This window comes from Thermobia domestica, chromosome 8 (genome assembly GCF_964235325.1).
Source record: "Thermobia domestica chromosome 8, izTheDome1.hap1.1, whole genome shotgun sequence".
Lineage (NCBI taxonomy): Eukaryota > Metazoa > Arthropoda > Insecta > Zygentoma > Lepismatidae > Thermobia > Thermobia domestica.
In genome coordinates this window covers 63,428,214-63,442,093 of record NC_137461.1, presented here as the reverse complement: position 1 = coordinate 63,442,093, position 13,880 = coordinate 63,428,214, and the positions used below count along the sequence as shown (strand labels likewise).

General features: G+C 34.9%; 1 protein-coding gene across 2 annotated transcripts in view; it reads right to left on the bottom strand.

Moving 5' to 3' along the window:
* Nucleotides 1-13,880, bottom strand: part of LOC145692961 (calpain-5-like) — a 168,361-nt gene that overhangs the window by 96,252 nt on the left and 58,229 nt on the right. The window contains exons 4-5 of one of the 2 annotated variants that reach the window (XM_081768555.1): nucleotides 5,055-5,183; nucleotides 2,847-3,076 (exon numbers count right to left, since the gene is read on the bottom strand). In XM_081768555.1, coding sequence (XP_081624681.1) covers nucleotides 2,847-3,076; nucleotides 5,055-5,183 — 359 coding nt within the window. The remainder of the gene's footprint in view (nucleotides 1-2,846; nucleotides 3,077-5,054; nucleotides 5,184-13,880) is intronic. The other variant, XM_081768556.1, reaches the window with a different exon arrangement.

The following is a 13,880-nucleotide window of genomic DNA, read 5'->3' as shown; positions in this document are numbered from 1 at the left end:
TACTGATATTATTTCGTAAGCTAACAAAGCACGACATTCAGGAATATCTTTAACCATGACTGCATTTTTGTATAAAGTCGGTTTTTGAAATATTATTTTACAGAACGAGATTAAAACCACCACAGTCGGGATTGTAACTTTGTAAAAGTTTGTTTCGGTTATTGAAAATAAGTTTAAACACGCATACATTGCACTATTATCATTCGATAACAATTCTTCAGGAAATTGCAGAAATCATTCGCGGTCTTTTTCCTTGTAGAATGATCTTGACTTCTCTTGAATCAATACAGCTCATTGTCTTTTGTCGCAGGTGACTAAGCACCAATGATCTTTTGATTGGAGAGTTCGAATTAGAAATACTCTCTCCCCCATCAGTTGACGTGGAACTAGTGTCGTGTTTGAGCTTCTATTATGCTTTCAATCAGAAGATTCACTTTCTGATACTTCGAGTCTGGATACAGAACCGCTCAAGTCACCAACAGTATTTGTGAATGTGTTGTAGAGCATCTTGCGACGTCTGAACATTTTTTAGTGACTGAATGAAATCCTATCGTAAAGGAACATTGATTGGAATAAGATCTCTTCAAGCCTTCGAACTCGGGACAAAGCACCATGTGATATTCCGAGAGGTATTTCTTTGTCACCACTGGCGACTGTAGGAGGATTTATGTTGGTACAGCCCTACCCTCAGTTATTTCATGGACGCCGAGCAAAAGTAGAACATAACCTGCTTTTATTATTTCTGCAGATGTGACGTTGTACTAAACAATTATGGGTATAATGGATAAAAGACGTAGGTATTGGAAGGTGTACCATGTGGGTGATGGGTCGATCAAGGATGGTTGAGTCATAAGCATGCTCTAGATAGTTTAACACTAAGTAAGTATCGTCGAGTTTGAAAGGTGTTCCAGTTATCAAGAAGAAGAGCAACAACCAAGTCAAGAGATGAAACACTTTCCCGGTAGCGAGTTGATGTGGATGGAAATGAGGTGTAATATTCCAGTTCCAAATTGCCAGTTGAACTTAGGATGATCTCGAAAATTCTTACTAGACAAGAAATAGAATAATTCGTCGATAGCTCTGAGCCATCCCAACTGGATTATATGGTAAGGTATAGGCACCCCCACTAGTTCTTTGCACGAATGTTCTGTACTCCACATGTGAGAATAGATTTTAAGAAGTACTGTACTGCCATAAGAGGATAGATTGTGGAGGTTTTGATATCGAATCTGATCCCTACTGTGAGTTGTGGATTTCTGAGAGTGTGACATAAGATCAAGTTCTTGGATGGTAAAAGTCTTATAAGTGGAGGAAGCACACTTCGTATCTAAGAAATCTTGTATGATCCATCGGTCACTTAAAGGAAAAGAAAGCGTAAGAAAGTCGTCAACTTAGGACGGGTGGCCATTTATGGGCAAAGTTTGTGGAGGAGATCCTTTAATTTGGGTATTTATAAATGTCCAAATGAAGAATGAGTAGACTATGGGTATAGCATAGCACAAATTGTTGCTAATGGTGTTTAAAGCACTACTGAACATAACACTTATACATAGAAAGGGACTGGCAATAGGCCACATAAATTTGCTGGTCTCCCTCCTTGAAGAATGCCTCTTGCATCTGTTTACTGTCATTGAAAAGTTGCTGTTGCACCAAGGAAAATGTATTAGTGATATTCTAGAGCAAAGTTCATGGTGCTGACAAAGTAGGTCACGGTGCTGTACTGTCACAAGTTCCACAAGGTGCTAATGATAATGCAAACAACGCTGAGAGTGGCGAATAACCTTCGCGTAACGCGTAATATTTACGATGCCTCGTATCCGTATCCGAAATACAATTGAAAGACAGATTATAAATCTGATTCTTTTAGAGTTCAATTAAATCAAAATTTTATATAAACCTTCAGACTAGCTGGCAAAACTCATGTTAATATCACGTTTTGCGGGAAGAGTTAACTTGATGATGTTTTGAAAAGCTTCAAGATAAGGCCCAGCGGAAAGGCGTGTGATTGAACTCATATACTGTTTTAATAAAGTGATTTTATTATGACGTACCTGCTCTCTCAGAAAACCATAAAATCGCATTTATTCAAAAATATTTATGATTTTCTTTTATTTGGATTGTGTAGTCCAACTCTCTATAGTCAATTTGGAAGACATTCTCTCTTCTCTCTGCTCGTTGGGAGTCAAGTAATGGGGGGTCAAGGTGGAACAAAATGAGCCATGCGGGGATTCTAACCCGTTCCTACCCTACTACTACTTATCTGCACAAAAGTAAATCACTTTTTTGAGTATTAATTTAATCTTATTTTAATAAAAAGTGTTATGAAAATTTAAAGAAAAATAAAAAACTTTCCTTCGGCCGGGTTTGAACTTACGCCAAAAAATACTTTCGTTCCTAGCTCGTAGCGCTAACACATTCGGCCACGAGGACCGACAACAGTAAGCCTTTGATTTCTGCTATACGACTGCTACGTGGCAAGAAACGGATAACACCAACAAATCAGAACCGTGAATTTAGTTCCTACTTCCGGGAGTATTATTCTCCCGAGCTACTTCTGAACGCTGAGTCCATATATAAAACGTTTCTTGCTATCCCACACCACTTTTGCTCTTATATCTGTCGACAGGTAAATGGATGACCATAACCTTTCTATAAGTCTTCCAATAAATACTCGTATGCATAGCATTGTTGAGAAGTTTAATAATTTATAGCATTCTATTAATACTTAGGAGATGAGATAAAAAGAACCTTTATTCCCTCGTGAACGTATTCCCTCGTACTAACTTATAAATTTCAATTCGTGGATACGTTTAATCTAATTGGCTACTATTTTAGTAAGTACTTACTTCGCATAAGCTTTCTCCAGGAGGGCCACCCAAAAGGAGCTAGGATCAGTACATCGTGCAAACAGTAGTTTTCCTTCTGATGTTGGTAAGTAATCGTCTATTACAACATCTACCCATTCACCAAATCTCCAAAAGCAAAAATGGAATATTCCTATTTCATGTCTTCTTCTATACTTCTTGTCAGCCTCTGTTACGTAATACCAGTCTTGTGCTTTACGGTTTGGAATCACCTGTGATATAAATATATAATGGCATCTAAATATATATGAACTAAAGGATTTAAACAAATCATAATTAAAGACCACGCATGGAAAAAAAATTAATATCCAAAACTAAATAACAGCGATTAGTCCGGTAGTATAGTTTGATACTTTGTTATTGATGAGAACTGTACAAATCTTACGAAATAAGCGGATACAAGTTTACCATACATAGGAAAGACATTACAAATATTTTTAAACATAAATGTGTTTTTTCCAACATTCGTTTTCGTGATAAGTTTTTCTTTCCCCACCTCCTGTGATTTCTAATTTAGTTAAAACTAAATTTGATTGGACAAGAGACTTATCTAAGTACCTTTGTATTACAGAAGAAATAGAACAACTACTTAAAATTATTTATCTATCTAAATGCATCTACATTTAATAAATATTATATTATTTATTCTTACATCATCAGGACAAAAATTTCACTTCCGTGCAAACAAAATTGTTTTAAAGCATTTTCTGAGTATCTACGTAAATATTCAACATATACAAGAATACCAAATATACAAGAAACTGTTGGTCAGATATATTAAATAACTACAACATACTTGCACAATGCCAATCAAGTACATTACAATATTAAATAGAATGTATAGTTATTCTGTCACAATGAATTGTTTAAAGTTTAGGAACACATTTTAAAATCAGAAGGTAAAAAAAATTACAATGGTTATCATTCTAGTCATTGGTGAAGCTCGTTTCACGGTAGTAGTTCTCACACTTCCTCATATCCTTCCATTCTTTGTTCATTTCTTTATTCTCTTTTTTCTCTGTATAGTTTTTGTTATACAGAATGAGTTATAAGTTATTTGATATTAGCAGTTATTCAGTTCTCAACCAACCAGAGTAGCAGTAGCTGATTGACTTAAACAATACGTTATGGTGTAGTTCTTGAATAATAGATACTTTGTGAAAAATACGTTGTAAGAAGAAATTTTCAATAAGCTTTAAATCTTGTCACTTCTGAAATTAGGTAAGTTTACGATTAATAGAAAATTATCAAAGGATGAACGAGGTACAATTGAGTGGCCAATATGTTCACTGGATTTCTACTCACTGGACTTCTCTGTCTGAATAATGATAAAAGACTTATTTTATTTTCTAAAACAATTATGGATATATATAGGACTCGAAACAACGTGTTACTCCAGTTTGATAAATTATCCTCCAAGAACATTAGTGATGTAATATGCGCTTCTCTGCTTAAAAGACACAATTTGTTCATCGAAAATGATGCAGTGAATATTTGATTTAAGTAACCTAACTTAATGTTACGACGAAACTTGTAAGAATCTTATAGTTTCGTAAATGTTAAATAATTATTTTCTAATGCATTTTTATCAAGTTACTTATGGTCCACCTTATATACTAACATTTTTCCTGTAATAAACCGACTATCTAGAAATATGTAGTCACTGAAGTAGATTTTTAGATCTAATTTGGTCATTAATTGTTTTGGAGTATAGAATAAATAAGTAAGTATAGTTTTGAGAATAACCTAATGTGATCAGTCGAAGAATAGAAGAGAGTCATATATTGTTAAAGGTCCAAAAAGGGCTTGCTATCCAAAAAAAAAAGAAAGAAAGAAAAGAAAAGAAAAAAGAAAAAATGAAAGAAAAAGAATGAAACCAATTTTACAGAAGATGGGAGATGGTACAATTAACTCAGAAACATATGGAAGGTTGAGAACTAAAGCGGGCCACCGTGATTTTAATTAGATTAGAAGTACAAAGGATTTGATGTTCGCCTCCATACAGAGGTTATAATGTTCAGGGATTTTAAAGACGTATGGATAATACTTCGACAAACAAAATGTTGCTAGAAATAAAAATTTATAGGTGAGAAGTATGATACACCATAAGATATTATCTATTCTATTTTGGTTGCAGGTAAACATAATCCAATCTGATTCCCAAGCCGTTACTTCAATAAATATACGAACCTTTTTCAAAATGACTTTCCTAGATATTAAGGCATTACATGCTGCTATAAAATACTCATTTCCGAGCTCTCCTACATCAAGACCAGCGGAATAGTCTCTTGGGAAAAGTCTTGGATGCTCGCATAACTCCTGGAAAGTCATACATTAAATTACAATTTAAACTAACTTCTACAATATTCTTGTGAAAACTATATTTTCTGATGTATTAACGACTTCAAATTGGAGTGTTTTTATTTAATTTGATTTTTATTTAATTATTTTTTTAAAATTAATATTTATTTACCTTAATTTGGGAGATTAATTTCTATATTGAAATGATGGATTGTCACTACGTTTTACTATAAATAGATATTTTCAATACATAAACATGCAAATTAATGATATAAATGTTATGAAACAAATGATTGACATAGATAAATACAAATACAGGTGAAACATAGGAAAAGAACACACACATATATATATAACGTGTTACATTATACCTAAGTATAATGTATCATGGTCCGTGATTTTCTGAACCACCTGTATATTTACGTTCATACTTAGTTTCAGAAAGACAATTGAAAATCATTTTAAATTATTATATTTTAGGGTTTACGTTTAATATAATATTATTATTAAGTTATGTGGATTCAAAGATGTATATCTTGTAGTTTCTTAAAGGTTTTGTACTATTTTAAAGGAATTTAGATGTAGGGAATCTTCGCAAGAAAACTCTAAAAATTAAATTCTATAATTTCTTCAAAAATTTCATTTTGAAAATTCGGCCATGATGTCTTTCTGGCACATCCCTTTGTTTAAATAAAAATTATTTCTCATTGGAGCAGAGAAATATCAGTTTGGTTTGAGGCTCATTCCAAATTTTATCATTGGTTCGGCTTCTTTTGATGTCGAGATTTTAGGTATTATCCTTTTGTTGCGTCACCAAAGAGCCAATTAGCTATATTCCTCTTGTTATTCTTTGTCTTTTACCTAAAGCCGTGTTGGAGATCGGACATACATTCTAGTTCCCCGTCCATAAATTGTGCAGAAATTAAGAAAATATCTGGATTTAATGTGAACTGTGTTTTAGTGGTCGACTAAATTGGACTAAGTGGTTGGATTTGGTGTTGAAACGCTTAATGGATGGTGGAGCAGAGTACCGAAGCAAAATTTCCTTGGGGAAGCCGATTGACGGTGGCAGCCATGACGAGCTGATATGCCGGTAATTATAGCTTGGTGTTAGGTATTTATTTTGAAAGCACTACTGATATTTTCAGGAAGAAAATCGGTGCAAACTGCAAAGCAAGTAAGTAATAATATTTATTACTATTCAGTGAGACTGAAAGATGCAACGAAAATCTGTGATTTAGTGTGCTTAACCTCAAAATTTTCTTTGGGCAAAAGTGATGGTTTGTATGTGCATAGTGTTCGTGTATGATATTACCATGCAGTTCTAAAACGAAAATTCTGTTTCCCTAGAGACTACGATCACATCCATCTGTCATGTGAACATGGGTCCTACGCGGATAAGCCGGGGGAAGGGGTTTTAAAATGTTTAATTTGGTTGTCGCAATAGACAGGCTAGTGCTTCTCATGAGTGCAAGTCTCCTCCCAGTATTATTTTGTAACATTCTGACAATGTAATTCAAGAGAAAAATACTTCACTAGAAACTACAGATTATTTTGCTTTAACAAAGATACTGCTCCTAACGTACAAATATATATATATATATATATATATATATATATATATATATATATATATATATATATATATATATATATATATAACCTCTTTTGACTTAGCAGTAAATCCGAATGAAAATATTTAAAATTCCCAATTACGTATCATATTTACTTTGAAAACCTGGTGCAGGTATACTTGTGGGTGCATCATGGTATCTTCTGGTAACAGAATTTCTTTTCAATAGCTCGTGGACGTTATCCAACCTTGTTTAAAGAGAATATAACTAAAATATTTAATACTGTATTTATTAATTTCGTCTGGAAAAATATATATTTATATATTTTTATTTTATTTCTTCGGTCTGATCCGTAATGTTGACATTACTACGTCTTTGTAACTCAGGTGTGATGTGGGGGCTAGGAATGTTAAATGTGTGATAAATTTTCTATTGTAGTAGGTTAAGTTAGTTTAGATTAGATTAGATTAGGTTAAGTGTAGGTTAAGTTTTACTACATATTACTTTCACTGTGTCAAACTGTCTGTGATGAAAATATAAAATAAAAGACATAAAAAGGGGAAGATGCTCCGTGCATAGAGTGCAGGTAGAGAAAATGTGCGTAAATCCTGTCGCCGGAGTCACTGTGCAAAGACACAAAGGTAAAATAAAGTACAGTAAACTTGAAAAGTTCTAGCCCACCAATCACCTGCTAAGTAGTTGTATAAAGAAAATAATTACGTAGACTGATGTCGGTTTAATGTCAGTTTGTCATTAGTGATATTGATTTTCGAATGTCAACATGTTTTTATTTATTTTTTATTATTTTTATTCCTCGAAAATGTTTTGATTAAAAAAAATTTGGTTACATTAGAAGAATGGAAACATTAAATACATGTTGGCAGATTTTTCTGTTAAATCTGAAATCAAATATCAACTTGTAGAACCATCAATATGATTTTTTTTTTTTAATTTTCCCTTTAATACTGTTCAAGATGTAACTATAGCATTTGTATAAACCCACAAAATGTTTCTTCAATAAAATGTAGAAGTTACAATCTGACACATTTTCTTTCAAAGTAGAATTGGGAATTTAAAATGTGTATTAAGCTAGAATAACATATACAGTAAAATCTTGATATGTAGTCAAGGTGCAAAATGGATGAGCAGTATCAGAGGTATTTTAACTTTCAGTGGAAAGTGAGATTTCACAAGTTTCAAGTAAAAAGTTTTCTTGGTGCAACCGACGTAAAAGACGATCGAATACTATGAAGTTTTTTTTTTTTTTTCAGTTTGAGTTTTCTCAAAATTTTCAGTTTGGATTTTTTTTTTAAATTTTCCGTTGCGCTAAAATTCTGTTTTGGAAGTTATTGTGTTTTTTTTCTTTCTTGTGAAAGGGCCATTACACACACAAAATTTCAGTTTCAGTAGTCGTCATTACCAACTCAGCTGGGAGGTTGCCATCCTGTGTTAATAGTCTGTGGTTCGCAACCTTTCTCACGACGGGTTGCGGCTAGCAGACTGCAGGCCTGGATGCCGGACTTCGAGTTGCGATGGAAGATACTCTGGGACCATCTTCTTCGGGCTAAATTTGAGTTCCATTTTCAGCGGACGATTGGTCTGGTGAATGAATTAGTGATTGTTGGTAGCATACCTGCACGAGGCCCAGTAGGTTCGCGACCACCAGTCAATGATACATTTACAAAGTCCATAGTCCTAAGAAAAGTGAACATCATCACACAACAATTCATCACACATTATTTATTTCATTCCATCATTAATTTTATTTTTTTTATTTAGTAAAAAATGGTATCTGTGTTCTTTATGGATACGGATATACACTTTATCCGTATCCATATAAACCATATCCGTATATATATACCAAGGGTGTTCATTTATTATTATCTAGCCAAAATCCACTGGTGAAATCCTCTCCACTAAACAAATAAAAAAGCCTATATGGACATAGGGCAAAAAGCGCGTTGTTTCGAAGTTACGCGATTCCGAAAACGAGGAAAGTGTAAATTTGAGGCTGCCTGGTTCGAAAACTGTAAGACATATTAAAGGCAGTTAGAGAAATATCACAAGAACAACTGCACTCTCTATCTAAATATCCATGTTTTAGAGTTAGGTTGTGCCGGCACAATGAATTTTATAGAAGGAACTGAGGTATCGAAACCGGAACCCTGATTTAAGCACGGATAGGAAAAGAGAAGATATGTTTTGATAGAAAATGCCCAATTATCGGTTTATTAAGCTGTTATATCGTGTACAGCGGGCCACAGAAATTCTTGAGGTACAAAGTCCGTGAGTTAGGCACCCCAACTTCGCCCGCTACAAAATTAAGTACGTCTGATAGAGTAGCTAGAACAGCAGCATGAAGTTGCCCCACCTGTTAAAAGAACAAATCGTAAAGTGTGCTTTTGTGCAGGAGTGAGTAGAAACGCTGGCTGACGAAATGACAAAAGGGAGTCTTTGCATACTTGTACACACAGTACACAGCACAGTACCAGAAACAAATATACGGACAACAGAGGCGCCGATGAAAAGATAACAGTCGGGGAACTTAAATAATCTTCTAATTAACTCAAATGAGGGATTATATAAACAAGTTAACTTACTTCAAATGACTATACATACATTATGCGGTACATGTATTAGTTTATTTTTTAAAAATAAACACAAAGCCTTGCGCTGAGTTTTAAAACTATTAACAGTAGTCCTACTTTCAAATCAATTAAAGTATGGATTGAACATTCAGGAGAAGAACCCAGCCCCTAATGACAATTTTGGGGTCTAACAGGGCCTGAGCTTTCTAGGTTCCGCCGCAACTGACTGATACGTAATGTTACTTCCAAAGAAGAACTTGTCTGATTTCATTATTCGTTAAATAATTTTTTGAAAAGGCTAAATATTGTTATGCAGTAATTTATTTGTAAATATTAAAAATGCAAAATTCGATAACACTTAAAGGAGTTGGAGAACTTACCCGTACTAAGCATATTATTTCTCCTTAGGTTGCAAATATAATTGAGGTTTCGTGATTTGTTTAATATTTGCGCAAATTTACACTTTGAGACACAAGGAGAAAAGAGGAAAATTTAGTGTCAATAAACGACAATTTAAAAATGCACGAAATTAACGGTTAATATCAAATATAGAACCATTAACAGAATTAACTCTGTAACTCGTTTTCTCAATTCATTTTCCTTCCTTTATTTTCAGGATTACATCATCACTGAATTTCTTCACTGGAGATTATCTTTCATTTAGCAGCATCCAACTGGAGCTTAGCCTTGTAAATGAAATATTTTAAAAAGGATAAATGGTGAAGGTGGGAATCGAAACCGGGCCGCCAGGTTACAAAACTACAACTCTAACCACTCATCTAAAGCGTTACTTCTGCCGACTCACCTAAATAAAGAGCCTTTTCTCAAAACAATAGCTTGTTAATCAGTAACGTAGCGTGAAGTTTTGAAATGGGTAGGCTGAAATTAGATTCGTAGCTAGAGGGTGGCTAGGAGGAACCCAATTCCCTGAAACTTGCGATTGTTGTTGTATGTGTATATGAGTGTAAAGTAAATTTAAGTACCCCCCCCCCCAAAAAAAATTCCGCCCTTACTTAAACGATTACGTCTTAGTGTTCTGACTACGGACTGGCTGTAATTCTTGATAGAAAAATGTTAATGCATGCAATATATTTTTCATACAATGTAAGAGTGGTTTTGCTTCTTATTTCCCTTAAACATACGGTTTCCTTACATATGCGATACTCGCATATCATACACATTGCATTACTATTTAAAGAAACAAATAAAACGGCTATAGGGCTATCTTAATTTTAAATTCCTCAAATCATAGACACAAACTTTAGCACTTCACCCACAACAACACATGTCAGCATACTAATGGATAACAGTAGTGCAGCAGCTCACACTCGATGCTTTTTACAGAAAAAAAAAACTATTTTTTAGGGATGCATTCGAGTCGAGTCGAGTCGAGATTTAAGCCTGTCTCGACTCGTCTCGAGAAAATGTTGTCTCGACTCGTGTCTCGACTCGAAAATATGTTTCTGTCTCGACTCGACAGTCTCTGTCTCGACTCGACTCGAATTCGAGTCGAGACGTCTCGAAATTCGAGTCGAGACAAAATGTACGAGTTAAAATATACGCACACATCAGCCAGACCATCATGACTACCTACCTAATTGTCAGTATGTCGACTTTTGGCATGGATAAAAACGGCGACACGTCTTGGCATACACGCAATGATCCTTGATAGGTCGCTGGAGAGAGTGGGCACCACATGTGCCCACTCAGGTCACCTAATTCGCGTAAATTCCGGGAAGGGGGGCGATGTGTTCTGACGTCACGTTCAATCACATCCCACAAGGGACACCACTCAAATGTCCGGCTCCAATTTCAATAAAACTTTTTTTGCTGATAGAAGACATGTATGCATCATTACTTGTGATGACAAATTTTTGCCATGGTGCATGTTTTCTATTTTTTTAAAAAATAACTTTTAAGAATTGTGATGTGGTTATTAGAGATTACTACAGAAGTCCCTTACTACCCTTTGTAAACGGAGCGTTAATGAAGAAAAGTGAAGAAAAACCATGTGGAGACATATAAGTCCTGGGGGGAAGTCGTATGGTAGATATGACCTTGATGACAGCCATCTTGAAATCCGCCATTTTGAATTAAGGTCAAGTTTTCAAAACGGGAATAGGGTAATATGATACATAATTTCGGGCTAGAATTTAATTAGAAAAATAATGGTGAGGTTAGTTTTAAGATACACCCATTTGGGGGAAAGTTACAGGCATATTAATCGTTTTTACTTACTGTGTGCGTAAGTCCCTTCTTACTTTCGTCTCAAGACCTGTAAATCGATCGCAACGGCAGAGCCCGGTTTCGCACTAGTGTTTAGAAATCTTTAAACTCACTTGAGGCAATATTTGTGGATTATTGTATTGTATTTTGCCTTTAATTAAATTTGAACCCACTTCATGATCTTGTGTAAAGTATCACTAAAAGAGAATTTCTGTTTTTATGGAGAACGTAAGCATGGCAATTATAAAAGGTGAGTAAGGTGCGTATGTATTTATAAGAAAGTTTATTTTACGAGTCTTTTGTGGTTCCGCCAACCTATTCTTTAGTTGTTTTTTTTTTCAAAATACTCATCTCATAAATAAAAGAGCTATTATAAAATCTCTTACCACTATTCTTTAATACTTATAAAATTTTATTTATTGTAAAAGCACTGGCGAGATATTTCTTATCGCCCACTAAAATTATGGTGGAGCTCCTTCGTGGCTAACGGTTAGCATACTTGCCTTTGGCGTGGGAAACCTGGGCTTGATTCCCGGTGGGAGTTCATGTGGTTCGGATTCCACGTTAATCAGTAGGTCCACGTCTCACATAGCCTCGCTGCTGAACGGGACGTTAAACTCAGAATCAATTCAACTCAAAATTATGGTTTTGACTTTATTATGATGTCATTAGTTTAAACGCCCAACTGCCCAGTAATTATAAACATTGACTACATTATAAAATTGTAATTTGTGACGACTAAAATATCAGAAATTAAAGATTATTCTTTGGGTTTTGGAACATTTTGAAAAACGTGAAAAACTGGTACTGCACCGATACAACACACCTGTTGGATTTGTCATAACCTGTCTTACATAGCTTTGGTTCGATTCTCAACACGGACTGCAACTACCCGTTAAATTGTGCATCCGAAAGGCACTCTTTGTTAAACCTCGCTTATCACCGCTCATCTTAATAATATATATAACTTCACCGCGAAGCAAATGTTGCATATCTCTCTTTCATCCTAACACAAAACAAAACTAACCACAGCTGTGACACGAAGGAGCTATTTCGAAAAGAAACAAGCTGTGCTTCATAGAGATGTGTACCAAATGATAGAAGTATAAAGCATTGTTTTCTTTCCTGTTTATTGATATCAGTTGGTGTTCTTAATGAGTTTACTCATTAGTTTAGAAAGAGTATGGAATTTGGACATATGTTGTACGTATTATCCTGAGAAATTGATGAGACCAGAAAAGTTATAAGGACAGATGGAATAGGTTTAAGCGCATCTACGTGACTTTACCAACTATTTATTCTCCATAATGGTACCACGCGGAAAACTTGGTATAGGCCTACTTTTATCTTTGCCTCCCTCTGTTAGCTGTTTCGTATCATATATATCGGATGGTTTTGATATTTCTTCTGATCATTAAAACAACAATGGTACCTGTGTGCGTCCAGAAATGCAAAAGCACAAGGTAACTTCCTATTTGTTTTGGAAACAACAAACCCCTTTCACGTGTGCGAGAGAAATTAAGCACAGCGAGATCGGGTGTTTACTCACGGTCAGTTCGCAGCAGGAGTCCATGGTAAAAGATTTGGGTATCTCGAAAACACTCGCAAAACCTTACAAATACAAAAGACTGCGCTTCAAAGAAAGTTTAGACACAGATGTTTCAATTTTCTTTTAGCATCTTTCTTCAGCAAAATAGTCGGTTCATTGTATTCGAAAAAGGGAAGGGAGAAAGGGTGAATTTATATTTTATGTGGGGGGTAACGTTGTAAGTAGTATAAACAATACATACCGCTTCCGACTCTTTACTGAAGCACTTCCTTTAGCGGTATATCACTAGATCTATCCTGACCCTCATCCCACCTCAAGTTGTAAAGTAGAAAGGGACAGAAGTATTCAACATGACTGCGCACTTGAGTTTCAGTTCACAATACGAAAACCAGTGAGCAAGTAAACAGTCTTTTGTAGGATCGTGTTTTACTTCTTAAATTTATTTTTGAACATTTCTGTGAATTCAACAACAGAACGCAGTAGAAATACGGACTAGTTTTTACTCCAACCATTACTTTCGCTCCAACCCAGGGATGCCACATTTATGATTTCGTACTAGATTTAGTGATTTTGCTATTGAACTAGTGATCTAGTACGTACTTTGGGTAAATAGGCACATTCTAGTGATTTCTTTGCATTTTTTTCTGATGCAGACAAATGAGAAGGAAATGGTTCTTAAAATAAAAGGAAGAAGTATATTGCAGTTCAAAACAAATGTAGAACCCTTAAATTATTTTTTCTTTTCCCTCTGACTGAATGAAACCCCTGCTGTGTAACG